General features: G+C 37.7%; 1 protein-coding gene across 4 annotated transcripts; it reads right to left on the bottom strand.

Moving 5' to 3' along the window:
• Window positions 1-4,142: 4,142 nt before the first annotated feature.
• On the bottom strand, window positions 4,143-21,536 carry LOC115686933 (U3 small nucleolar RNA-associated protein 21 homolog). 4 transcript variants are annotated; one of them, XR_008818188.1, is made up of 21 exons: window positions 21,344-21,536; window positions 21,194-21,221; window positions 20,604-20,704; window positions 18,689-18,892; window positions 16,915-17,158; window positions 16,511-16,686; window positions 15,674-15,756; window positions 15,422-15,494; window positions 12,401-12,466; window positions 10,943-10,985; window positions 10,076-10,215; window positions 9,021-9,233; window positions 7,223-7,307; window positions 6,712-7,006; window positions 6,269-6,530; window positions 5,901-6,117; window positions 5,560-5,795; window positions 5,150-5,299; window positions 4,974-5,035; window positions 4,667-4,771; window positions 4,143-4,399 (listed from the first exon to the last, which is right to left on the bottom strand). XR_008818188.1 is itself a non-coding variant. In XM_056318829.1 (19 exons), exons 1-18 carry the CDS (start codon window positions 21,467-21,469, stop codon window positions 5,150-5,152), a joined length of 2,742 nt encoding a protein of 913 aa, XP_056174804.1. In that variant the 5' UTR covers window positions 21,470-21,536; the 3' UTR covers window positions 4,143-4,399. The 4 variants fall into 4 exon arrangements, 1 of the variants encoding a protein (XP_056174804.1); XR_008818187.1 differs by lacking the exon at window positions 4,667-4,771; XR_008818189.1 differs by lacking the exon at window positions 4,974-5,035.
• Window positions 21,537-25,418: the final 3,882 nt, after the last annotated feature.

The following is a 25,418-nucleotide window of genomic DNA, read 5'->3' as shown; positions in this document are numbered from 1 at the left end:
CTGGTGTCGCAAACAAAATGCCATGGACTGTTCTCTATCCCGATCAGCACGTCGATGCATCATATTGGTTTCAGGAAGGCCACTTTCAACTAAAATGCAATTACAAGCCTAGCTGAGATGTGACTGACATTCTGTTCTACTGCCATGTCACATGAATATAACTTACCATTTTCAGGGCCTTCCTTTCATTCATTTTTCTGATTCCATGGAACCAATGAGGGGCAAGGCTTGATTAAAAGGATGGAAACAGAAAGAATCTTAAGTTCCACTAATCAAACAACCATAAACACCATGGTGAATTGGGGCCGGAAACTCAAAGCCGACCGAGCATCTCGCATATCAGTCGTCGCCTTTGGTGGTCAATCCCAGCCATTAAATCTTTGTTCCTCCCACCTTTTTTCCCTCCACTCTGCACATGGGCACCAACCCCCCAGCCCCAGGGGTGTGCAACCGGACCGGATTTACCCGGAAACCAGATCGGCCCACCCGAAAAACAGGTTTGGGAACCAATTCCCGTTTGGACCGGTCCGGGAACCGGTTTCATTTTTTGGGAACCGGTTAGAACCAGTCTGGTTTCTGGTTTCTGGTTCCAAGTGAAAATCCACCCGGACCGGTTTTATAACCGGTTTTATATGAAGGTCCACTTGCAATTTTATATGGCCAGAATTCAAAGCATTATATGAGGAAAGATGAGAGAGGTAATCATTATTTGCGTATAGTCTAACTCTAGGGTTTGTAAGCATTATATGGAGCAATTTCCTTTTTCTTAAAATTTTTATTCAGTAACGAAGAAACTACATATCCAACTGAAACATATGTTGTTTTATCATGTCCATTAAATTATTGGGATTAAGATAATATGCTTTTGTATGAATACTTAAGATTATTTGCACAATCAAACTTATAACCTTTGATTTTAGTTATAAGTTTTCCTATTTGCTACCTGAAAAAAATGAAACCAAAAAAAGAAAAAAAAATAGGTTCTTGGATAGACCCTGAAACCGGACCAAAAAAACAGGATAGTTTCCATTAAAATAGGATCCAAGGCAAACAGCGTAGGTTCTAGGTTCCAAAAATTAGGAACCGGTTATAACATGGTCGGTTTCTGGTTCCCGATCTAGAACTAACCCATATTGAAACCGATCACCCCTACTGATAAGCAAACCTCCAAAAACTCCGAGAAGAGAAAGAACCCCCGACGCCCGCCCGCCCGCGCCCCCCCCCACCAAAATTGGCCTTCGTCGTATTCGCAAGACTTCGTCATACGATTCGATGAAATACGCACATACGACTAGGACCCAACCAATGGACAGCTTGAAATAAATTTAACTCCTGCAGCCATGATCTTGTTTTCTCGATTGATGAGCAATGAAACCCACGTTTCGAAAAACCTTACAAACACATTTGCCAAGAAGCACGTGGAGGTTTGTCAGTATGCTGAATTTTAAAAAAAAGTTAATACCACGAAAAATCCCAAATTAGTACACCTGTGATAAATTTACCCCAAACTAATCTTTTAAACACAAAAAACCCCCAAATTGGTACACTTGTGAAATTTACCCCAAACTAATTGTCCGACCATAAAAAACCCAAACTGGTAAATTTGTGATAAATTTACCCTCCGTTAATTTCCATTAAATTGTATTAATATCACAAGAAACCACATACTGGTATACATGGGACAAACAGAAGGTAAAACCTCAAATTGGTACACCCGTCAACCGTCACATGTTATCTAACTCAGTAATTTGACTGCAAAACTTAACGGAAACTAAACAGAAACTAAGGGTAAATTTGTCGTAGGTGTATCAGTTTATGATTTTTTGTGGTCAAAAAAATTAATTTAAGGTAAATTTATCACAAACGTACTAATTTGAAGTTTTATGTGATTTTAACCCTTTAAAAAAATGTTGACTGGTTCCAATTTTTCATTCTTTGCTTCTGCTTCAAGGAGAAAATGCTTCAAGAATCTCCTGGCAGAGCATATATGTACCGCATAGGAGTTTCAACACGTGTTTCCCTGTTTTAAATGCTGCGGCAGTTGGCTGTTGATTTCTATGTTTTGAGGGTCTCGCAAGTCGCTTGGACATTGAGGTTACCATGAGCTTTGTGATGTTTGCAACCAAGCACTCCACTTGATGTTTTGGGTGTTTGAACTTCAGAGAGTTGAAATAGGGTGATCAAGCATGCCGTTTAGATGAGGTCAATCCACTATTGTATTTTTAACATTAGAGATTCAACCCGATTTCTATGTATAGTTTTCACCTAAAGAGATAACCTGATGATATCATGACAATAGTTGTAAAACGATTACGATGCAACGTGATCAAATTTTACAAATACTTAGAAGAGATCAATACCCATATTATGTTTCTTAACATGGCATTAAAGGCTGTATCCAATTTCTTTTCACCCTTTCCTCAATAGAGAGATAACCCTGATATATGAAAATAACCGCAAAATAATCACCACTCAACACGATCAAAGTTCACAATTACATTTTCTGGCACGGCATCAGAGGCCTAATCCGATTTCTTTTTACCCTTTTTCGCCATAGAGAGATACTTGTGATGATGTCAAAATGATTGTCATTCAGGACCATCAAAGTTCATAGATACTCGCCAATTGAATTTTAGAAAAACATCCACTCAAAAGATTTTGGAAAAAAAATATAAATTCATCCATTTTCGGCAATCTTATTATGATATGTTTGTTATGAGGTGAGCTCAGCTATATCACAATCATCATCGCTTCCAACTAATCCTTAGATAAACATCTTTTAGAGCACGCTAGTATTGAAAACTTTCGATCCCCACTGGAACTGTGTGGATGCAAAAGAAGATGAAGATTCTGGATGTCAAGGCACCGTTCAGCTTAAATTAACCCTTGAAATAGTGTACAAAAAACAAAAACAAAAAAAAAGATAATTGGAAAATAAGAGACAAAAAAAAAAATGTACTCATTATTCGTCGGCCCAAGCTCCAATTATTTGCAACATCGTCCATGATTGGAGGTCCACTAGCACTAACAACGCGCCCCATTGCGTCATTCACTACGACTTCATGACTAATCTACACAATTTTTATTGACCAATGAGTTTGTTGTTGGGTATATTTAGGGATATATTCACTAGAAGTCCTAAAACTTATCACAAAAATACAATTAAGCCCCAAAACTTTTAAAAAGTGCAATCAAGTCTAAAAATTTATCAACTTAATTCAATCGAGTCATAAAATTAACACTATCTAACTTACTAACGAAAAATGCTGACGTGGCTTTTTTTATTATTTTTCTATCATACGTGGCAATGACATGACTTTTTACTAATATTTTTAATATTAATTTTATTTAAATTAAATTTTAAAAATAAGTTAAATATTAAAAAAAAGGAGGAGCTGAACTCAGGCCGAGAAGGGCTAGAAGCCTTCACTGCCGCCGCCCCACCATCGCCGGGAGGGGCCGGCAAGGGTGGGGGACAGCCGGCAGGGGTCCCTGGGCCTTGGCCAAGGGTTACGAGCCTCACCTAATCTAGAAGAGGGCCACAACCCCTCGCCCCAATCTGGACGAGGGCCTACAGGCCCTCGCCTGCCGTCGACGATGATGGCGACAAGGGGTTGCAACCCTCCCCGCCTGACTTCTTCTCATCCCTTTTTTTATTTTTTATTTTTTATTTTTTAGCTTATTTTAATGAAATTAGTATTAGAAATTAATTTTAGGCCAAAATGACGTCATTTTTTTTCTAATGTATAATAATTTAGCTCTTCATCGCCACATAGGAGAGAGAAATATTAAAATAAGCCACGTCAACACCACGTCAACATTTCTCGATAGTAAATTAGACAGTTTTAATTTTAGGATTCAATTAAACCAATTTGACAAGTTTTAGAACTTGATTGCACTTTTTACAAGATTTAAAACTCAATTGCACTTTCGTGACAAGTATTCAGACTTCTAGTAAGCAAATTCCGTCTACTTATTTCCATAAAAAAAGAAGAGAAGAATCAAATGATTCATTAGGGACGCACAAACGCATTTCCACCTAGCTCTAACGATCAAGTTGGCGTAATAGAAAGTCCTATAATGTTTCGTGGGTGTTGGAAAACAAGATGTGCACCAATAGCGATGATGTGTGGCTACAGGGATTGATGTCGATGCCCATGGCTGTCTTGATTCATTTAGGAGGATATTCATTGATATACTCGAACAACATCAAGGCACCAAAACAGCTGAGATAACATGTGAAGACTAAAACCCACCATTAGAGAGATGTAATCATGCGCTAATAATGCAAGCAAAAACGATACACATATAATGTTTGTGACCATTAGACGCATGAAAAAGTCCGCGCATATGGCAGACTCGGGTGAACTTGATACTGGAGCTCCAATGGTTCAATCGCCTGCCCGCAGCATTGCTGTTTATTTTGCTACAACATCAAATGGGCCAAGCAAGTGAGGAACAACTCAATTCCAGCCGAAAAAAACCTCAAGCCCAGCTGGTAAACAACCTAACCAGCGCTGTTAGAAGGCCAGATCAGTACCCACTTCATTTTAAAACCGATCTGGTCCGGTATGAAAACCGGTGTCATTTGCACGTCAAACCAGATCAATAGGTTCAGTCCCGGTTCTCACGAATGTTGATAAGGTGAATAATCGAACCAGATTACCAGCCAGTTCCCAGTTCAAACCGGTTGAACTGGCCAGTCCAGTCCGGGTATAATACCAGTGCCTATAGACCAAAAGCCACAACTCCTGAACAGAAGCCTGGAGGACTATAAAAAACGTACCAGGAAAAATCAGAAAAGAGAAATGATCGTTGACACATTCACCGACAAATGCATATGATCAAATAGCATAACACAGGTGCAATAAAGAAGGCATAGAAGGCTTCCTTTAAAAATTTCTGAAAGAAGTGATACAGGATGATTGCTCGGACACAAAATGAGCGAATTTATAGCTCTAAGAGGAACCCACCAAGATCCAGCTACTTTTTCCATCAATAACATCTTCCCTTGCTATAATGTACATAAACGTAACTGCAGTTAAAAAATCATAACTATGTAAAAACAATACATTATCAAGTTTCCTGTATATAAAATGCCCTAATATCAAAACAAGAAGAGGGAATAAATAGGTGATATGCTAATTACCTAAAACTGTGAGTTGCTAAGAAAAGCAAGCATGCATCTAGCACCTTGAAATAACTTATCCACTCCCTGCCATACAGAGCATTGAGTCTCCAAAAGGACCTTTGCTTTATTCTGCAACACTGACTGGCGTCTAATTGTCTCCCCATGTATCTTGCAGAACAGAATAAGAGACGTCAGAAGCCACATTACCAACTTTAGGGAAGCAATTATGCTTTTCTCTAAAAAATCAATAGTATATTATCATTCTCATTAATAATAGGCACTGGAGATTCTCGAGGCACTGGACTAAGACTAAGCCAAAAGCTATTGGCAGTCCTTCCTAATATTGCCATCATAATCAGTGATTCGTTCAGCACATTCCTGCAACAGAGATCTATACTTCAAACATGACATGTTGGAAAGATCAATACCTTCAAAAACAACCTGACTAGAGCTTGTACAAACTCAAAATTACTCCGGCACGATATTTCATGTGTAAAGTAATCCATAAGTAATTCAATTGAATGCAACTCTCGTCTCTTGTCAACATCTTGTAGATCATCACCATCAGCGTCATCGTCATCGTCATCTATTATCTGAAGCATCCGAATTTCCAAATCCAAAGTTGAGGGAGATAACCCTTTGACGTAGGCAGTAAAAGGCGAAACTGCAAAATTTCAAATCCAGAAAATGTAGAATTAGCATGGGTGTCTCAGATGACACTTTTGGCGTAGGTGTACATGCTGAGATTTCCATGAGAACCGTCACTTACAGTTTTTGGCCTCTGAACATGAATGAAGCAGTTGCAGAAACTGTGTTGACAGCACTTCAGGTGTTATCTTAGATTTGTCTTCATCAGCTTTCATGTCTCCCTTATCCGACATCTCACTTGGCTTAAATAGTATTTCTCCAGAAAGAGATGGAATAGAGGGCAAAAAGAAAGGAGCTTTCTCAGGTTTCTTGGGAGGCTCGACTGGCTTATTGCGAACCTACAAATTAGAAAAGATGAGCAAAGATAGTCTCCAACAGGTCCCCAATATAATCATAGGACAATCTCACAGAGACCAAAGAAAGCAATGGAGGTAAATGAAACAAATCTTTCATAAAGAAGACTGATAAAGAAAACATGAGAGAGGGGACCTTTATAATGTCTAGATTAATCAAGCTCTGCCACTGGCTCTTCGGCAACAGTGAGAGTGTAACTAGATCTGGAATTTGCTCAAGCAAAGGCTGGAACGAAGGGACATCTTTAGACACTGAATGTCTAATAGTAGGCTCGTTAGCGTCTTCAACTTGAGAATCTTCCACTGATGATACTGATGGCAACTTAACGGTCACAACTTCTTTCCCACTTGCATACAAATTGATATCAGAACCTCCAGAAAACATTGATTGGTTAACCCTGGTCAATCAAAGTCCATCTCTCATCAGTTTGTCTAGATACAAAAGAATGCATAATCGCCTTAATATAATTAGTCTCTAGAAACTATCATTCCAAAATAAATACTTGAACCAATGCGACTTCAAACAATGAACATGAGTATATGACTAATTGAAAAATTAGAGATGCACTATCAACTTACCAGAGATAGACCCCATTTTGATCAACATGTGTTGTGGCCAAAATATCCATATTTGGTGACAGAGATAACGCTGTGATGGAGACATCAACATATACTGCATCTACTTGTCTAGCTAAAATAATATCCCAAATCCTTAGACTGCCATCCATACTGGAAGATAAGAGCCATTTCCCATCCTCACTAAAGCACAAATCTGTAATTCGATCTGTATGACCTTCAAACTTTCGGACCATTCTTAGGGCAACAGCATCAAAAAGACGAATAATAAAATCATCTGCAACCGTAGCCAAAAGACCTGCAAGATTTATCAAGATAAAGTAGACCATTACAGTTACAAGGATAATAGAAGTTCTTTCTTTTCGCTATATATAGTTTAAACTTGTGCTAGTGCATATGTAATACTACATGCCTGTGTATAGTGTGACTATCTGAGCATACACAGAAAAGCAATTGCACCCACAGTGAAAGAAGAGAGGGTAAGGGGATGGGCAGTGCTCAGAGCATTAATTACCATTCAGACGATGGTAAGAAATTTTTACCAAAGAAGAACCAATTTCCCATCTAGATTTCAATTCACGTCCCTTGAAATCCCAGACCTGCACTACAAATAATTCCAGGAATCAGATTTACATCTTATTGAAGTTAATCTCTCTAGCACGTCAACAACAACTAAGCCTTATCCACTATTGGGGTAAGCCATACGCATCCATTTTAAGTATGAAAGGAATATTCAAAGCATTTTTTAAAGTATAAAAAAGTATAACTATTGCACCTTTTTAACAATGGAGAAAAAAGAGAGTAAGAGCATCAAGACACCTGAAAATAAGATTTTCCTCATTTTTGACCGTTGACAAAGGTTGATCAATGAAAAGATTTTCTCAATCAACCAAACAACAATCTTCAATTCCAAATGAAACATGTTTTTAGAAATGATGCAAGAGCATAGGATTAAAACATGATACAATTTATCAGATCCAGCAAGTTTACTTTTAGAGTCTTCTTGCATATTTAGGTGAGTTGAAATCCTAGTACAATCGGCTCCACTTTTCCATGCAGTACTCTCATGTATAATGGGTTTTTCACGTTATGGTTGAATACAATCCATCATCTAGAATGTTATTCCTTCTTTCCCTTAGCCTTAAATTCTGGAAGACAGTCTTTCCAACCATTGTTAAGTGCTTTCTGTTTGCTCATTCACTTTTGGCAACTATATCTCTTGTTAGGGTTGTTGCTGCATCAAGAAATCATTTTCCCTAGCTAGCATGAGTTTCTGCTCCATTATACCCACAGCAATTACCCACACGACCACAATTACCATCTCCAGTTGCCGCCACTACCTCTAGCTAGCCTATTGAAGCTTCACATACTGCCAGCCTAAGATATCATTGCCAGTGCTGCCACCAATCTCCAAGTAGGGTGGCTAACTACCATCTTGAAATGCTATCCAAAAAATAAGTTGTATACACCAACTTCAATACATGTCTTAGAATTATTTTCAATTTAATGAAGAAGTTTCCTAATTTAAACATTTTTCCACTGGAGTTTGCATGAAACAGGCACACTCCAAGACCATATAATAGGCATCAATGGAGATTTGAGCATCAAACATAGATATGATTCGATTTTATCATCATGAAAGGCATGCAAAAAGAAAGCAGATATTAGCTGGAGTTGCAAGACCAGCGACATAAAAACCCAACATAACCACCATCATTACATTTTATTAACAGACAATTATATTCGGAGACTATAGCGAATTCAACCTTGCTGTCCAGTCATGTGTGCATGCATGTCAGAAGATCTTCACTTACTACATGCATGCCAGTAGATCTCACTTCCTAAATGCACGCAGGTAGATCTTCACTTACTAAAAGATCAGCAAGAAGGTAGAAAAGCTAAATCATATGCATGAAATTAAAACATAGCTTGGATGTTTTACATGAGCTATAACAAGGAAACTTAAACTAGATAATTTGCCAAGTTCCATGGACAAGTAATAAGGCTTTTGTTTTCCGGTCAAGATTCTAACATCGAAAATCATTTCAGATTTTCAGAAAAATTACAGTGTTGCATCTCTCTCTTGTTTAAGCTTAAACCAACAAACCCTAAGCAAAATCCAGTGAGCAGTAAAGTACATAATGAAAAGGGAAAACTAAGATATGCAACAAGAAGCACTTGAATATATGTCAGGATCAAGTTGGTAGGTCAAAGATGTCACAAATAAGGCTGGACTCGTTTCCGGTTAACAAGAAACAAACAGTTAATGATTTAGTAATTGAAGCAAAATATGTTAGGACAAATTTACAGACCTTAATGTCCCCAGCATAACCAGCACTTATCATGAGAGTATTTGTGGAATCACAAGCCACTCCAACCACTTCACCATCATGGGCACGGTTTGTTCCTTCTAACTGATCTATGTAACTTCCTCGACTTATTCCTGATTGAAGGTTGAATCGCTCGATCCAACCACCTGCTGTTCCCAAAATGGCAAAATTTCCACATGCACTAATCGTGCAAGCCTGTCACAAGATATGCTTGTCAAACACAACTTTGAGATATACTTGCCAAATAAGTAGCAATCATAGAAGTAAGAGAATATTATAATAAATAGTATAGTAACTAACAATTTGCATTCCATGTTTAATAAATCACATTTTTCGTCCTTCAATTTACGCGCTACCACTTTGCCTCCATCGTTCAGCACCATGACGGCAAAAGGCTAAAGATGCTCTTATAACCATATAAATCAATCTGCTAAGGGGAATCTTGTGGTCATGCTAGCATATTTCACTCGCTCACTCCCTCTCTGTGCCTACTCTTTTTTTAATAGGTAAAAGGAGATTTTAATAAAATTAAAGTTTCAAGTACATCAGAACTATACATGGAAAGAAAGATAGAGAAGAAAAGAAAAAATTAAAGGAAAACATCACAAGACTATCTGAAGTCGGAACAACAGTCCAAAGCCGAATAAAAGAATACATCACAAGGTTATGCTCACCAACTCTCTTAGACGCTATAATATCTTATTTTTCTCTCTATTTCTGTATTCTATAAACATCATCAACTATCAAGAATGTATGATTAAAGTGTGAAGCATAGTTTAATAGATAGACTGATTAAAACCATACCTATTTCAAGAAGGAAAAACAAATTTTTCCAAACTCAGGATGGAAAACTGATGATGTGAACTCAGGGTTCTAAAACTGATGATGTGAACTCAGGTTTCTAAAGCGTAGTTTTCCCAAAACTAATACAGCTTCTACATCAAGTATTTTATCCCAGTGGGTAATACTTCCGGCTAAGGAGCTGAATGTTTCATATAATGCTAAAGCTGTCCTGTGTAAAAAATCAGAACTTATACCTTAACAGGTGTGGGGTTGTCAGGGCATGGTCTCAGAATATGCTCCCCTATGACAAAATTTTGAAGTCTCCACACATATGCCTGTGGAGTATCCATATGACTTGTCACTACGTTGCACCAGTCCCGCTCCCTAATTTCAGCTGAAATTCAAGCATAATGTGCAGGGGCGGAAATCAATATACAATATACGAACAGCTCAGAAAAGATGTGCTCGACACATGTAATGTACATTTCTGTGATTTCATGCTCATCCAAACAAGAAGTTGTCTATGTTTGACCACAGAAAAACCCTACGGTTGACATACAATAAATTTTAAAAGCGACCTGTGATTAAGGAATAGTTACAATTTTATTTGTCCATCTGTAATGGAAATCACGTTAGTAGGAATATTATTTTGGTTTCGACTCAGGAGCACTACCAAAGTGTTTCTTATTCCACAACAACGAAAGCACTTTTTCACCCTAGCACCTCCTCAGAATTACTGCATCTCAAATAAAACAGATTCCTCTTCTAATTTTCTGCATCTTCTCCACCACTTTTTAGAAATCTGCCCCTTGTTTGTTTCCATTGCAAACTTCAGATTGCCACATCTTTGCTTAGAGGATGAGCAAATTGACATTAGAAAAGGTTTTCCCCTTCAAATTCACATTGAAAGACACATGATTGTAGGGATGTGGCCTTAAAAGGCCCAACATACCAGTTTCAAAAGCCTAGGCATTATAGAATCATGTTTTACAAGAGACCATATTTTAACCTTGACTAAAATGCTAGAATGGATAGGTCGAATCATCAAACCAATTATTATTAATTGCTCATTCACTGGTGATTCTGAATTGCATGTAAGTTCCTAGCACAAAAATCCTTACCAACATCAAATGCTATAACAGGCTTCAGCTTTATCTCTTCTTCCTGCAATGTAAGCCAACCAAAGATATCAACATTTAAGAGAGACAAAGCATGGATATCAATTAGAATGGCACTTAAGTACTTAATAACAGAACTTGAAAAATCATGAAAAATTTGTTTTCAACTGAGTATGTAGACAAAGTTCAAAGGATAATGAGATTAAAGTCAAGAGTGCTCGGGATAAGCTTAATATTGTTTTAGCATGGAGACAGATAGAATTCAAAATGAAGGTATTAAAAATGAAGAAACAGGAAGATGACCAAAAAAGTTCGGCAAACTCAACCTGATCTTTACACATTATATGCAGACTAAATAGGTTTATCAAGAGCAAACTCCTGAAGGGAACAAGTCCAGCTCTCCAGCACAAATAAGGGCCCGGCCAACCAAAAGCGCACTTATGACATAAAGATTGCCAACAATTGAAATAATCAAATCATGTTGAAACACACTCCTTGCTAGGGACAAGCTTTGAAACTACTTTCTGCTTGTCAAAAACAGAATATACAATAATAAGTTCATTTGCCATTTTTACAGCTTTTCTCCAACAGATTCATTTCCTAAAAAAAAAATCAGAAGACTATAACTTGTCAATTACAATCATCAAAGATGCAACAGGTAAATGAAACTCCAGACAAGTGAGATAAATTCTTTGTTTTATTTTCTGAAACTACTTCTGACTTGCAATCTGAAATGCTGTGGGAAAAACAATTGAAATTATCGTTCTATGAGCTTAGGGAAGGAAGAGGGTAAAAAAGGTAAGAGATTAAAGAAATAGGAGGAATTGAAGAAGAAGAAACAGAAGCAGGAGGAGGAGGAGGAGGAGGAGGAGGAGAAGGAGGAGAAGGAGAAGAAGAAGAAGAAGGAGGAGGAGGAGGAGGAGGAGGATTCTCTTACAACCAACTCACAAATAAATGTAGGTAAGGGTTGATTGACAGCAGTACCAACCAGGTTACCATCCGGCATGTCATCTATTTGGCTTCAATTGGAAGATACTTTTAACTTGAAATGATAGACAACATGTACTCTCCTGATATTTAGAGAACGGGAAGGCTAGCTCCATGAGCTGGGACTATCCTTCCAGATAAGCATCGTACACATCAGATTTACCACACGTAATAGGCATGTGGTATATCAAACCAGTTAAGCTAGGAATTTTTATCCAAATTAAAACAGGAAGGTGGATAATCTCCAAGCAAGCAAACCACTCTTAATAAAGAAGTGATTGATTTGCTCCTCCACATCTACAGTACAACAAATATATAAAATACTTCCGTCCATCCAGAAAGAGCAGCAAAGCAATACACATGACAGGGAAATTGGAATATGCTTGTTCCTAATTGCTGAATATCGAAAGAAATGAGTCTAGAGAAGGAAATGAAACGGACATGTGATGACGTGACTGTCAACATAAACAATACCTTTAACTTCAGTTTTTTTGCTCGCTTGGATACATGACGCTGAGATAGCTCTCGACTTTGCTGATCCTGCTCTTGCAATGGAAACGAACACCAAACAACATATAAGGAAAAGAAAACGGAAAAATCCACACCATGCTATCAGCTATAGAAATTTAATATTCAGTGCAACAATCTTATATATTACTTAAAAGGAACTCAGATTGTTTAGGACTCAGAGAGCTACATAAGGTTTCAACAATTCTGGATAAACTGCAATCCTCAGAGTAACTTGTCTTATATCGCCACAATTATGGGTTCATTTGAACATTTGGAATTACTATTTGGTTTGTTTCGAAGGTGAAATTTGGAGGATGTAAATGACAATATTTGTCAATTTAAGTAAAAAGAGAAGTCCACCCTGAGATGGTAATAAAGATGATTATATCCACGAGAAAAACTGAAGAAAATTTTTAAATAGAATGCAAACAAGTGCCTTTAGCAGTTATCACACTGGCTAGCTACCTTGATGTGTTTGAAAATGTCAAATGAAAAGTTTTAAGATTTTAATCTCTCGTGATGTGATGTTGGGAACTACTACACTTCACTAATTTTTTATTCTCAAACATAGTAAGTGCCCTACAAGCACTGGTTTCCGCTTTGAAGCTTGCTTAAGTCTAGTTTGTTTGCCTCATAGACTATGTAGCACGGACACATTCAGGAGGCCAACGCGTCGGTGTCCAACACGCGACACGTGTCCGACACGCTCCGACAAGCGGTCAACAGGTGTCGGAAATCCGACACGCAGTCAACACGCCTGACACGCTGCCGACACGCGAGTCCAGAATCCTGACACACGATTCCAACACGCACGGGATCAATTTTATAAATTATCAAAAAATTAGGGGTCAAAATGTAAATTTATAAAAAAATAAAAAAAAGAAAAGGGTGAAAGAAAACCCTAGTCTTCCGTTCTCATCTTCACAATGCTTTCACTCGCGCTATGTTCTCCCTTCCCCTCTCGATTCGCGATTTCTCTTCTTCGCTTGAACTAACGACATCCGTTGAGGAGAAGGCCTTCAAGAGGAACACCGATTGCATCTATTTCCTCACCATTTCTCATCTTCTTCCTTCGCATCCTCCAAGCTCCAAAGCCCCGAATCCCCACCCTCAGACCCTGAACCCACCACCACCCTCCTCCATTTCGTGGACCAAGAACCCCTCTAGCAAATAGCTCCTCCTCCTCCTCTCCCTCCCGGCACGAGCCATCATTTTTTTATTATTTATTTTTCCAAGACATGACGTAAATTATAGGCTTTTTATTGTTATTTATTTGTGGATTTAAATCAAATTTAAAAATAATAATTTATTATGTATATATAAAAATATATATTTAATATACGTGTCCTAACATGTCGGAATTCTCTATTTTTTTAGAAATGACGTGTCGCATGTCATGACGTGTTGCGTGTCAGTGTCGGTGCTACATAGCTCGTAGAGCATCTGTCGATTTGACTCATCTAAAGGTGATGCAACCTAAAAGGATATCAGACACTTTGGCTAGAGTGGACAAGATTGACGTTGTAAAGAAAATCTAGCATCAATTCTGCATTTGCTGCGGCATAGCTTAAAAAGGAGCAAGGAATGTCACGGGCACTTGTAGGTACCAAATGGGTGACAACAGAATGGGTGGATAAAATATGCACCCGGTGGAGCTATTGTAAAGGGGAAAAAATCTCTTGACTTCAATGCTTTCTCTATATTACTGATAGGGGTAACAGAAGTGAAAACTAGAGTTCTCAATCACAAAGAGACTATGTTTCTAAGCCACAAGCTTATTCAGCAATCATTATGACTTCTAAGTTCAACCAACATAACAAACATTTGCAGTTTTGCTTAGTTTATCTATGGATTAGCATCTCCATGCTTTCAAAAAGGAATTTGTTGATTATCAAAAACTCTCTTCATTCATCAAAAAACTATTTATTGGCTTCCCGCATCCTGAAAGCTCAAATACTCAAAAACAAGCCAAGATCTATATTATGCATGGAAAGAACATGCACTTTATATTCAATAGTCTGCATAAAATTATCGAAATTTGACCATCACAACCTTTGGAGTCAAATTACTACAAAAATGAACTTACTTGTTTAAAAATTAGGGGTGAGCATGGTTCCAGGGTAGAACCTGGAACCCAAAAACCTGACTAGTGGGAGCCTGTAGATTTCAGGTTCCAAGGTATGCAAGGTAGGTTCAGGTTCCAAAAATTGGGAAACCTGTTTCAACAGGTAGGTTCCAGGTTCTGGTAGGTGGAACCTAGAACCTGAAATCTCAAACAAGTTTTCTGTGTTTTTTTTTTGTCTATGTCTTTGCATGATTCTACGGTATTCCATGGCATTAGATAATAAGTGTATAATCTGGAACCACTAGTTTGAGCTTTCATTTTATGAATTGTTAATGTTTCATATTCTTCGTGTGTCTAAATATAAATTATGGTCAGTGGACTGTAGAAGCAGTGGTGGTCATTAAAGGTGATCACTGCAATTGTTCAATTAATAATAAAGGTGAACAGACCCTGGAATCAACCCCGGAACTTGTGACAGGGTAGGTTTTAGGTTTTAAGGTATGTAGGGTAGGTTTCAGGTTCCAAAAAATGAGAAACCTGTTCCCATGGGTAGGTTCCTGTACGAAACCTGAAACCGCTTACCCCTAATAAAAATCACAGTTGTTTTATAAGTTCTTGAGCATTTTCCGTTAGCAATATAAGAAGACATAAGAAATTGATAAGGAAATTGATGACAGCGGACAGAGCATTCCAAAAACTATTTTCTTGCAATACATATATAAGGTTAAAGTGCTTTTAGTTCCAAATAAACACAAAAGTGAAAAAATGGAAACTAAATCCATCAATGGAGATCATAATCACTATTCATTCAAGGGATTAAAAAAAATGCATTCATTATGGAGGAGAGCAAACATATAAAACCATGTTAAAGTATCCGTAACACTAACAAAAAAAAAGACTGATGTGTGCTTGACACGGACCTGGACAACCGAGAAAAGCCGGAAAGCACGATCCTGACCAGCTGATAGTATATGCCTACCATTAGCATAGAACCTGCAGATATACATCATGATTGGTGATTCCCAGACCAAACAAACTCCGAACAATACATATTTGCAGGCATATCATTCTTCTCTTTTCTGATCCCGAAAAAAATGAAATGGTACAATTATACACAAAAATACTGTACTTCTCTTAAAGTAAACACTAAATAAAACAAGGAAAATTATTACCTTATGCAAAGTGGAGGAGCACTGTGACCACTCCGAAAGCGTAATAGACGAGGATCTCCATCACTTGTGTCGAAAATCCACATCTATATCAAACATAGTGATTTATCGCACAAAAAGAGAAATCAGTACTAATTTCGAGATAACACAACTAGATCTAAAATTCAACCCCCATTATCTAGAGAAAAACTAGGTTCTGCTAGATTATCCACAGATTATCACCAGTGAAAGGTGAAAAGGATTATGCCACTTTTGCACTGCTTATTATTCAATAAGGGCTAGAGCGACCCTACACAGTCAAAGAAGAAGGCCGAATGATTTTCAAAGTTGCCATCTGCTGACCGACCTATAGGGCTAGTTGCAATAAAACACACAAGGTCAAAGTTACCCTAAACAAGACAAGATTGCCAAATGATTTTCTATAGTCTCCTAGGCTGATCTTAGGTGGTTAGGAGCAATTAAACAAACAAACAAACAAAGACTTTTTAGGAAAACAAACTAGCTACCGGCAGACTGCATTTGCAAACTGATGAGCACCAGATCGTATGTCATCGAGAAATATCAGCTCTAAATTCTTTCTATTACATGGGACAAAAAAGAGCTCCGATAACTACGGATATTCATCTGTCTCACTTGAAACTCAAAACATAACAGAATATAGGGAGGAAAATTACTTGCAAGAGGGGAAGCAAAAACAGGCCGACATAGATTTCCCAAGTACTATTTAGATCAATAAAGAGATTTATAAGTCATATTAATCATCCAACATTGCTGGCTTCATTTAACTAGACAACGAAAGTTTTAAATGAATGGTCATGAAAACTACTCTGTGAATCTTACCTTAATTGAGTTATCTGCAGATGAACTCATTAGCACAGGCTCATTAGCAAAGAAGTGGAGAGAAATTATTGAACCGTCATGCGCATCTCTTATGACCGACTGGAGCCTTCTTTTCTCAAGATTCCATATGCTGACAACACCCGATGAACTACCAGAAGCTAGAAGAGGCTGCCCATCTAAAGGAAGAATATAGATGTAAGCACAAACAAACTGCTAAATCCACAGATGAAATCCTTCTAACATATAAGAGCCACGGGAGGTTAAATAATTAATATGGAAGAGTTACTGGAGACGAAATAAAACATGGCCAGTGTAGAAGCACCCTTGAATTAGGAAGATGACCAGATTTATAGCAGAAAATATTTTAATACTTGATGAAGACGGAGAAACAATATGAATGATACCTATGCTGAAAGACAAGGCGGTCACAGAACCTCTCATTGAATGTGAAAATGTAACCAATTCTTCATCATAGCGAATATTGTGAACGTGAATCTTGCCATCAGCACAGCCAACTGCAACAACATCTAAAGCAGGTGATGAAACACAACTGCAAACAGATGAATTCCATCCCTTGAACTCATAGAGCTTTGTCTTAGTGCTTATGTTCCAAAGCTGCAAAGGCCCTTCCTGGCTTCCCAGAATAACCTGTTTACAAGATACATTAAAACTGTTAACATGGCTGTTAAGCATTCACAATTTCTAATACCCGTTTATTTTGCTAAATTACCATCCAGCTTTGGCTTACAAACAAATTGGTTTAGCACTCTCGTAGGCAGCATGCTTGCACTAGTGCAAATTGTCATTAAAATCCAATCAGGATCTTAGGATCTTACCACCCTACAATTCAAAACTTAAGAAACAATCCAGACCTTAAGTAGGGTATCCAGTTACAATCTTTAGAGGGTCGCAATCCAAATTGACAAATATCATAGGATGGTACGATCATATCCATTCTATCATTTAATAGTACAAAATTACACACTCAGACTTCCTTTGAGTTTCGGGTTATGACAAGGATTTTACTTTAAATCAGAGATGGAGATCATATACGTATTTAATGTAAGACTTCTTTGAAGTTTCAATCTCAACAAAGACATAACTAGTGGATTGCACTCAAGTATATAGATTGAGGAATGATAAGAACTTCACGGCAACACTACTTTAAATTTGGTAAACAATCAGTTGATGTCACACAAGTATTCATGTTAAGCATCCCACAGTATTATTTCTAGGATGATAAGAATGCCTATCAGATCCTAATCTGATCATTCAGTTAACCCAGACATTCCTAAGTAGGATGTCGACTTTCATAACAATGCTTGCTACATTTTATTTCCCCTAATTTCTGGGGTACACTCTTTTCTGCTTACCCGGTTCTTGTCATTTTCACATCCCCAGATCTAGACAGACTAGTCATGTTCAAAATGTTGAGCTGCTGACATGTGGACCATGCTGCTTTCAACACCACAAACTCCTCTTATCAATCTATATTACAGAATTTAGTCAATATAGCTAGGGTAAAATGTGTGAAAATATTCTAACCAGAATAGTCCATAGCCCTTCAAGGTTGGACCCCTGAATACTTCTTCCCCTTAACAGCTTAATTTTTTCAAATAACGATTCGAAAGTTAGTGACCTTTGGCTGGATCTTGCTATCAAGAGCTAATTACAGATGCATAAATCTATTATCTTTAAATACAATATAGTATTGCATTCTTAAGTAACCAACATGTCTACTTTTTATAAATTTAAAAAAAGTAATTGATAAAAGGATTGTACCGTATCGAGACTATGGCCAACTAGCACAGATAATTAGAAATCTACTCATTTTCATGATGGATATTGAACTTTTCCATCAATTGTTGATACCGAGCAGTAATTGCTGGTATAAAACAAAGCAAACAATACGTAATTTCGCAGTTTGCGTCTATTGTTGCTTTGTTTTTCAGCTTATCTGTTACTTTGCTCAAATCTTTTATACTGGAAACAAATGGAGAAAACTTTCCAAATTAATTACAGGTTCATGAGAAAGGAAAAGGACAAGAAAAAGCCAGTTTTGAACATTGTAGCCATTTTATTTAATAATCTTCTTTCTTCAGCAAGTACGTGCATGCTCAACCACTAATCTCTATCAAATATGAATTGAAAAGTTCTTGAGACAAAGAGGATAATCACCTTGTTTAAGTAAGTGTCTGGATGCATTATACAGCTAGGACTAAAATTGCTATCCAACAAGACATGTCCCACTGGTGAAAGGTTCTCATTCATTCCTTTGAACGCCCATATGTACACATTACCATCAACATCAACACTCAATATGTGCTCTCCAAACAACAGCAGCAAACAAACTTTAGCAGTATGCCTGCTCCAAGTTGCTACCTGTAAGTAAAGCATACAATTAGATAGACAAAATGTTCCTGCATATTATTAAAGAAAAACACAACATATTTTCTGGCAATATCTTTAACTAGCAATTCAGGCATGTGCACTTAGGGTCTCACCACCACATACCAATCTTTAATTAGTAGTTCAAATGTCGTATTGTTTTTTGGGATAAGCCAAACATCATATTCTACTATTACTAATCTGCTTCACAAATAGATATAAACTCTAGCCAGCATTAACCATCAATATGTCTTCATATTGTCTGCATCGGACCGTTCAAGAACATGCATAGAATCTGAGAAAAAAGTTCTTCACATATTGATCGACAAAAATTACCTATATAATGCTAGTCCTATCCCATTCAACTAAAAAATTGCATAAGCCTGGCGAGAAGATAGTGCAACCAAGAAATCTCTTTTCATACAGACATTTAAACCTGTTCCAACTCAAAATACCAGAGTGGGAACATTGACTTTAAGGCCTTTCAAGAAAATGATATCAAGCTGGTAAACAGAGTTGCCTAACAAATTTAAAATGCTTCAAGCGCAGCGGGATAAATTAGAATATAACAAGGAGCCTTCAAAGATAAATGCTAGCCAACGTCCAAGCGCCTGGTTTGGTGGCTAGCGCCTCAGGCATTAGGGAGTGTATGTGCCCTAGAAGCACCTAGCGCATTTAACAACATAGGATATGGCATTGATGGAAGCATATGTCCCTGGATATACACAAGAACACGACACCGCTAGATACAATTATATGCCTACAAAAAAGCCATATGCAACCACATGCACAAAATCAGAACCAGCAAACTCAAAAGCGAATCTCCAAGGCTATGGCTGAACAGAAAATTAATGACATAACTTGACTAAGATGCAGAGCTTATCCAATGAGGTGCATCCATTTCAGGAAAAGCAGGTCACATTTGATCAATTCTGAAGGCTAGGAAGTTTAAAAGATATTGTCTTCCATCAACACCTACTGCTAACAAAATTGAAAATTAACATATTTTACTACACTAATGAACCATCAGACAGTCACACTCTGATAGCCACTACTACAAACACAAAGCTGCAACCAAATAATCGCCACCAAAAGCCCATTGGTTTTTCCCCTTCAAACTTGACTTTGTCCATGATTGCAAATTCCTTATTCATAACATCACTACCACCCTAACCAGCACTACCATTCATAAGCAGTACCATCAATAGTATCCCAAAGCTCACATGCCATAGGCACACCAAGAAAAACCAAGAATCACGAATCTATTATCTTGTCACCGTTGATCACTTGTCAACAAAACAAAGACTAACACACTGGAAACATATGAGTTCCACTAGCTAGACAACCTACCAAATGACACCAATTAATAAACATCTTCCAGCAATGTACAAAGGCAAAACACTTTATAAGAGAGTTTTGGTCATAGCATATCTCATATCACAACTATTCCTTAGACAATGAAAGTGGAGATCCTTCCATTTGTTTAGTCACAAATCTACACAGTTGAATTCCTTTACTACTCATGTTAAAGATTTTGTCACATCTATCATTACCTTCATCATGATTAATAACTTGTTGATGATTTATAACTTTGGAAGGAAAATGAAAATGGTTGCCCCAACCTAACATCACATTGCAATGTAGGAGAACACCATAAATAATCCATTATTTGGAATCTCTTCTATCAAGCAGTTCAATGACAAACCTGGTGAGCACGCTTAAATACACCAACGTCACTTCCATAAGCAGCAAAAGTATATTCTCGATAGGATGCGAGAGCCCGTATTTTCTTTGGCAATTGGGGACCTTCACAAAAAATGTTCGTCTACTTGTTACTCGACTAAAGAAAGTGCCAGAAAACAAAAAGCAACAAGAAGTAAAGGAATTCCCTATTTATTTAAGGGAGAGAAACCCCATTAGATAGCATGATCAAGCACATTATTGACAACCCAGCCCATGAAACTGTCATTACAAAATATTTCAAGCAGTTATACTTTCCAAACGGGCACTGCTAATTAGCTCTTTCCCTTCCAAACAGAAAAAAGAGATTGTGAATACCGACGTAAAAACAACTCGAAAACCGCCCAAATCAGAAATGTAAAAAGGCATTCAAGTAGCTCAAAAAATGCCGTGCCTATGCCATTTCCCAATGTACTTGACCCTAAGGGCGAAAAGAAAAAAATACGTCTTTTGCCACCACAAATGAAACGAATTGGAGCGCAGAGGCAGAGACAGCAAAACAGAGGCCAAGATGGTCATCTGCCCCAAGCGCACACCCTTGGTTTATGTACTCACCAACAAGCACCAAGCTCAGCTTCGCGCACTGCAAGCATCAAAGGCAACGAGTCAAATCGAAAGGCGATGCCGGCCGATCTCAAAAAAAAAAAAGAAGAAAAAAAGCACGAAGCCGCGAGAACGCCGCGCGAGAGGCGGGCGCGGCCTTACGTTGTACACTTGGAAAGCCTTGCCGACGGCGACGGCGACGAAGGTCTCGGTGCCGAGGCGCTGGACGGAGAAGGGGACGCCGGCGGTGATGTATCCGATCGCTCTGTACGGTTCGAATATCCCCATAGCTTCCGCGGCGAGACAGGAAGCGCGCCGACGAGAGGCGTTGGCCGGAGGATTCGAATTCGGAACGTTGCGACGAGTCCCGGTGGGGAGGGGGTGAGGGGGGGGCGAGGGTTTAGGGTTTTAGGCAATCCAGTAGTGGGACTACTGGACGGTGCTGATTTCAGGCCGATTTTTTTGTGTTCGGACTTTGGGTGCCGACTGGCGTGTCCCATTCTTGCTTCTTTATTTTTTTTTTTAAGGACTAGTACTGCCCAAAAAACAACCCAACTGGAACATTTGTTAAAACTTACCCCAAATTAATTTTTTGACTACAAAAAACTCTATATTAGCATACCTGTGACAAATTTATCCTCCCTTAATTTTCATTAAATTTTACTGTCGAATTACTGAGGTAGATGACACGTGATAGTTGACGGGTGGAGTTTTACCTCCGTTTGTCATAGATGTACCAGTTTGTGATTTTTCGTGATATTAATCCAATTTAACGGAAACTAACGGAGGGTAAATTTGTCCCAAATGTACCAGTTTAGGGCTTTTGGTGGTCAAGAAATTAATTTTAGGTAAATTTGTCATAAGTGTATCAATTTGAGGTTTTTCGTGATATTAACTCTTTTTGGAATAGTGCACCCAAAGTTTAACTCAATACAGTTTTTAAATTTTTCTAATAATACAATCTTTTTTCTAAAATTTAATAGATTTGTACAATTAAGTCCTCAGTTAATTTCATCCACTCTGGCAAATAGAAAAGGCCGATGTGTCTTTTTATCATTACTTTTTTTAAATGCACGTAGCCCGGATATGATCGCCAATCAAACGCTACATCGGAAAAAAAAAACTTGAACATTTAAACAGATAAAAGATGTAAAAATTAAAACAAAAAAAAGGATAAAAGGAAAAAGACCAAGAATTAAAAAAAATAAAAAAGATAAAAATACAAGGAAAAATAAAGAAAGGAGACAACTGCTTCGCCGGTGAATGAATTGGGAAATCTCACTAAACTAGAAGTTCCTGATCTTCGTGCACATTGTGTTGATCACGAATTTTCTGATTTTCATGGATTTCATCATGGAGATTCGATGGTTGGTGATAATGAGCATGCTCCAATCTTGCGATTTGCGAGCTCGCGAATTTCCACTGTTCCACAAAATTTGACTTTTTTTCTTTGCACTAGAGGCAATAAGATGTTCGGAATTTCCTTCATCTCTCTAAAACTCCCCTTGAATCTCAGCACCCTCAGTAGCATCTCCTACTGTATCTTCAATTTCATTTCTTTCCTATATCACTTCCGCTAGAGGTGGAGATCTGCTATCTTGAATCTGAGTGTCAATATTGCGAGCATCCAATTGTTCGTTCTCCTTTTCTATTGAATCCTCGGCACCAAAATCTTGTCCTTCAAACTCTGCATCCGGTTCTACACCCTCTTTTTCATAGAGTTCTTCTGCTGGTTCTTTTTCTTCTTCATTCACCGTTTCAGTTTCCTCTCTTCCTTTGCTTCTTTTTCATTTCCATCTCTTACTTTTTCGCCTTCTTCTTTTCCACCCTTCTCTTGTCTTCTTCATCCATTCTTCTCAGATTGGCCTTAAGTGCCTTTTTCTTTTTCCTCAATTGCCTTTTTCTTCTTTAAGGACTATGATGAACCTTCAGTAGATGATTTAGCTTTTCTCCTCCTGGTAGACGTTTGCAAGACTTTAGGCTCAACTGATCTCTTCTCCTGCTTTGCCATCTTTCCTCAATGTTTTTACGCCTCGTTTTGGAGACCATTTTCTCCCCAGCAGTCATTGTAGAAAGACTTTTTGTACTTAAGTTAGGAGGAATGCTAATCTCGAAATAATGAAAAATTCTTGTCACCGAAGAGCCATAAGGTAGTTGGCCTTTGCTCTTGAGTACAATTCTATACATGTGAAGCATAATGGTACGAGGCAAAGAGAAAGAAACCTCATTCACAATAGCTCAAGTCATTTTGGCTTCAAACTTGGACACATCAGTTTTTGAGGCAGCCTTTTGGCCTGAGGCAATTGATGATAATCTTGTGAGTGATAATGTTGTTCACAGGCAAATTGGAATAGGAGATGTGTGTCTTTATTTCCCTTGAAAAATTTAGATCCTCAGTAAGAGATTTGTAAGGATCTTCTGGTGTGATGTTGGTTGGAATAATGGTATAATTCCTCACACCAATAATCTCAGCAAGCTAAGAACTTCCAATTTTCATAAACGTTATCAAACACAGTAAATTGTATCAGGCTTGAAGAAAGAAAAGACAAGTTCGAGTCGAAGAATGCTGTAAGTTCTGGATAAGCAAGGTACGAATGCAAGCAAAAATCTTCCGGTTCCAGTTTCACAAGATGATGCCTAATAGAAATTCTAATACTTTCAAGGAACGGAAAATCCACTGTTCTATGATTCATCACACCTCTAGCCAGAAGTGAGGTGTAATACTCATTGTGCATTTTCGTTCTAAACAGCTTCCCTCTGGGTTTTTCTACGACAACAGCAATTCCCATCTTCCTTATGAAATTTTTATACAATCTCTCATCATCATCTTCTCTTTTCCCTTCCCAATGGGATTCAGAAGCACTCTTAAGACTCTGGAGTTTGAGCAACAATAAAATCCTGTCCAGAAGCAGTCGATTCCCCTACCTTTTCCTTTCCTTTCCAGAAACACCATCTTTCTTGTCCGTTGCAATTCTCGAAAACACAGTTTGAAGCGAGGGAGTTGTGTGGTCGTGAGCTATTTTAGCCTATTTGTTGGCATTTTTATAAATTTCTTCCTAGTATAGAATCCTTCCTATTGTATATCTCCTAATTAGGGTTGTCATATGTCCCATATATATAACAGGATTGAGCATTGTAAATGTACAGAAAATATATTCATTGAATACAAAAAGGAGAGTCTTTTTCTACATGGTATCAGAGCCCTAGGGTTTGATCCTTGGGGTACTGTACGTCAATCATCGACTACGGCGGTCCCGCTCTTCCTCTATTGCGCCGTCCGACGTGCGTCTTACCCGATCTTCTTCATCGCAATTCAGTTTGCAAAGTTGATCTCATGCACTACAAAAAAACTGGATTTTTGCCACGAAAATTTGCGACGAAAAAATTTTCGTTGCAAATTTGCGACAAATTTTCCAACGAAAAGTAAAATTCGTTGGAAATTTCCAACGAACTATATTTCGTCGCAAAATTCGTTGGAAATTTCCAACGAAAAAATTTTCATTGGAAAATTAGTTGGAAATTTCCAACGAAAATAAATTCGTTGGAAAATTCGTTGTAAATTTCCAACGAATTTTTTTCCGTTGGAAATTTCCAACGAATTTTCCAACGAATTACAAAAAACCCGGTACTGTTCGGCATTTTTTATATTCGTTGGAAAATTTATTGGAAATTTCCAACGAATTTTCCAACGAATTTCAATTTTCGGGCAATTATTTCATTGTATACAATTTTCGTTGGAAAATTCGTTGGTAATTTCCAACGAATTTTTTTTCGTTGGAAATTTCCAACAAATTTTCCAACGAACTCCAAAAAACCGTGTACCGTTCGGCATTTTTCATATTCGTTGGAAAATTCGTTGGAAATTTCCAACGAATTTTCCAACAATTTCAATTTTCGGGCAATTATTTCATTGTATACAATTTTCGTTGGAAAATTCGTTGGTAATTTCAACGAATTTTTTTTCGTTGGAAATTTCCAACAAATTTTCCAACGAACTCCAAAAAACCGTGTACCGTTCGGCATTTTTCATATTCGTTGGAAAATTTGTTGGAAATTTCCAACGAATTTTCCAACGAATTTCAATTTTCGGGCAATTATTTCATTGTATACAATTTTCGTTGGAAAATTCGTTGGAAATTTCCAACGAATTTTCCAACGAATTTCAATTTTTGGGCAATTATTTCGTTGTATACAATTTTCGTTGGAAAATTCGTTGGAAATTTCCAACGAAAAAAAA

The sequence above is a fragment of the Syzygium oleosum genome, unplaced genomic scaffold (genome assembly GCF_021117445.2).
Source record: "Syzygium oleosum isolate NSW1041296 unplaced genomic scaffold, Sole_v2.1 Sole_v2.16, whole genome shotgun sequence".
NCBI classification, from domain to species: domain Eukaryota; kingdom Viridiplantae; phylum Streptophyta; class Magnoliopsida; order Myrtales; family Myrtaceae; genus Syzygium; species Syzygium oleosum.
This window is presented reverse-complemented; position numbering and strand designations above follow the sequence as displayed.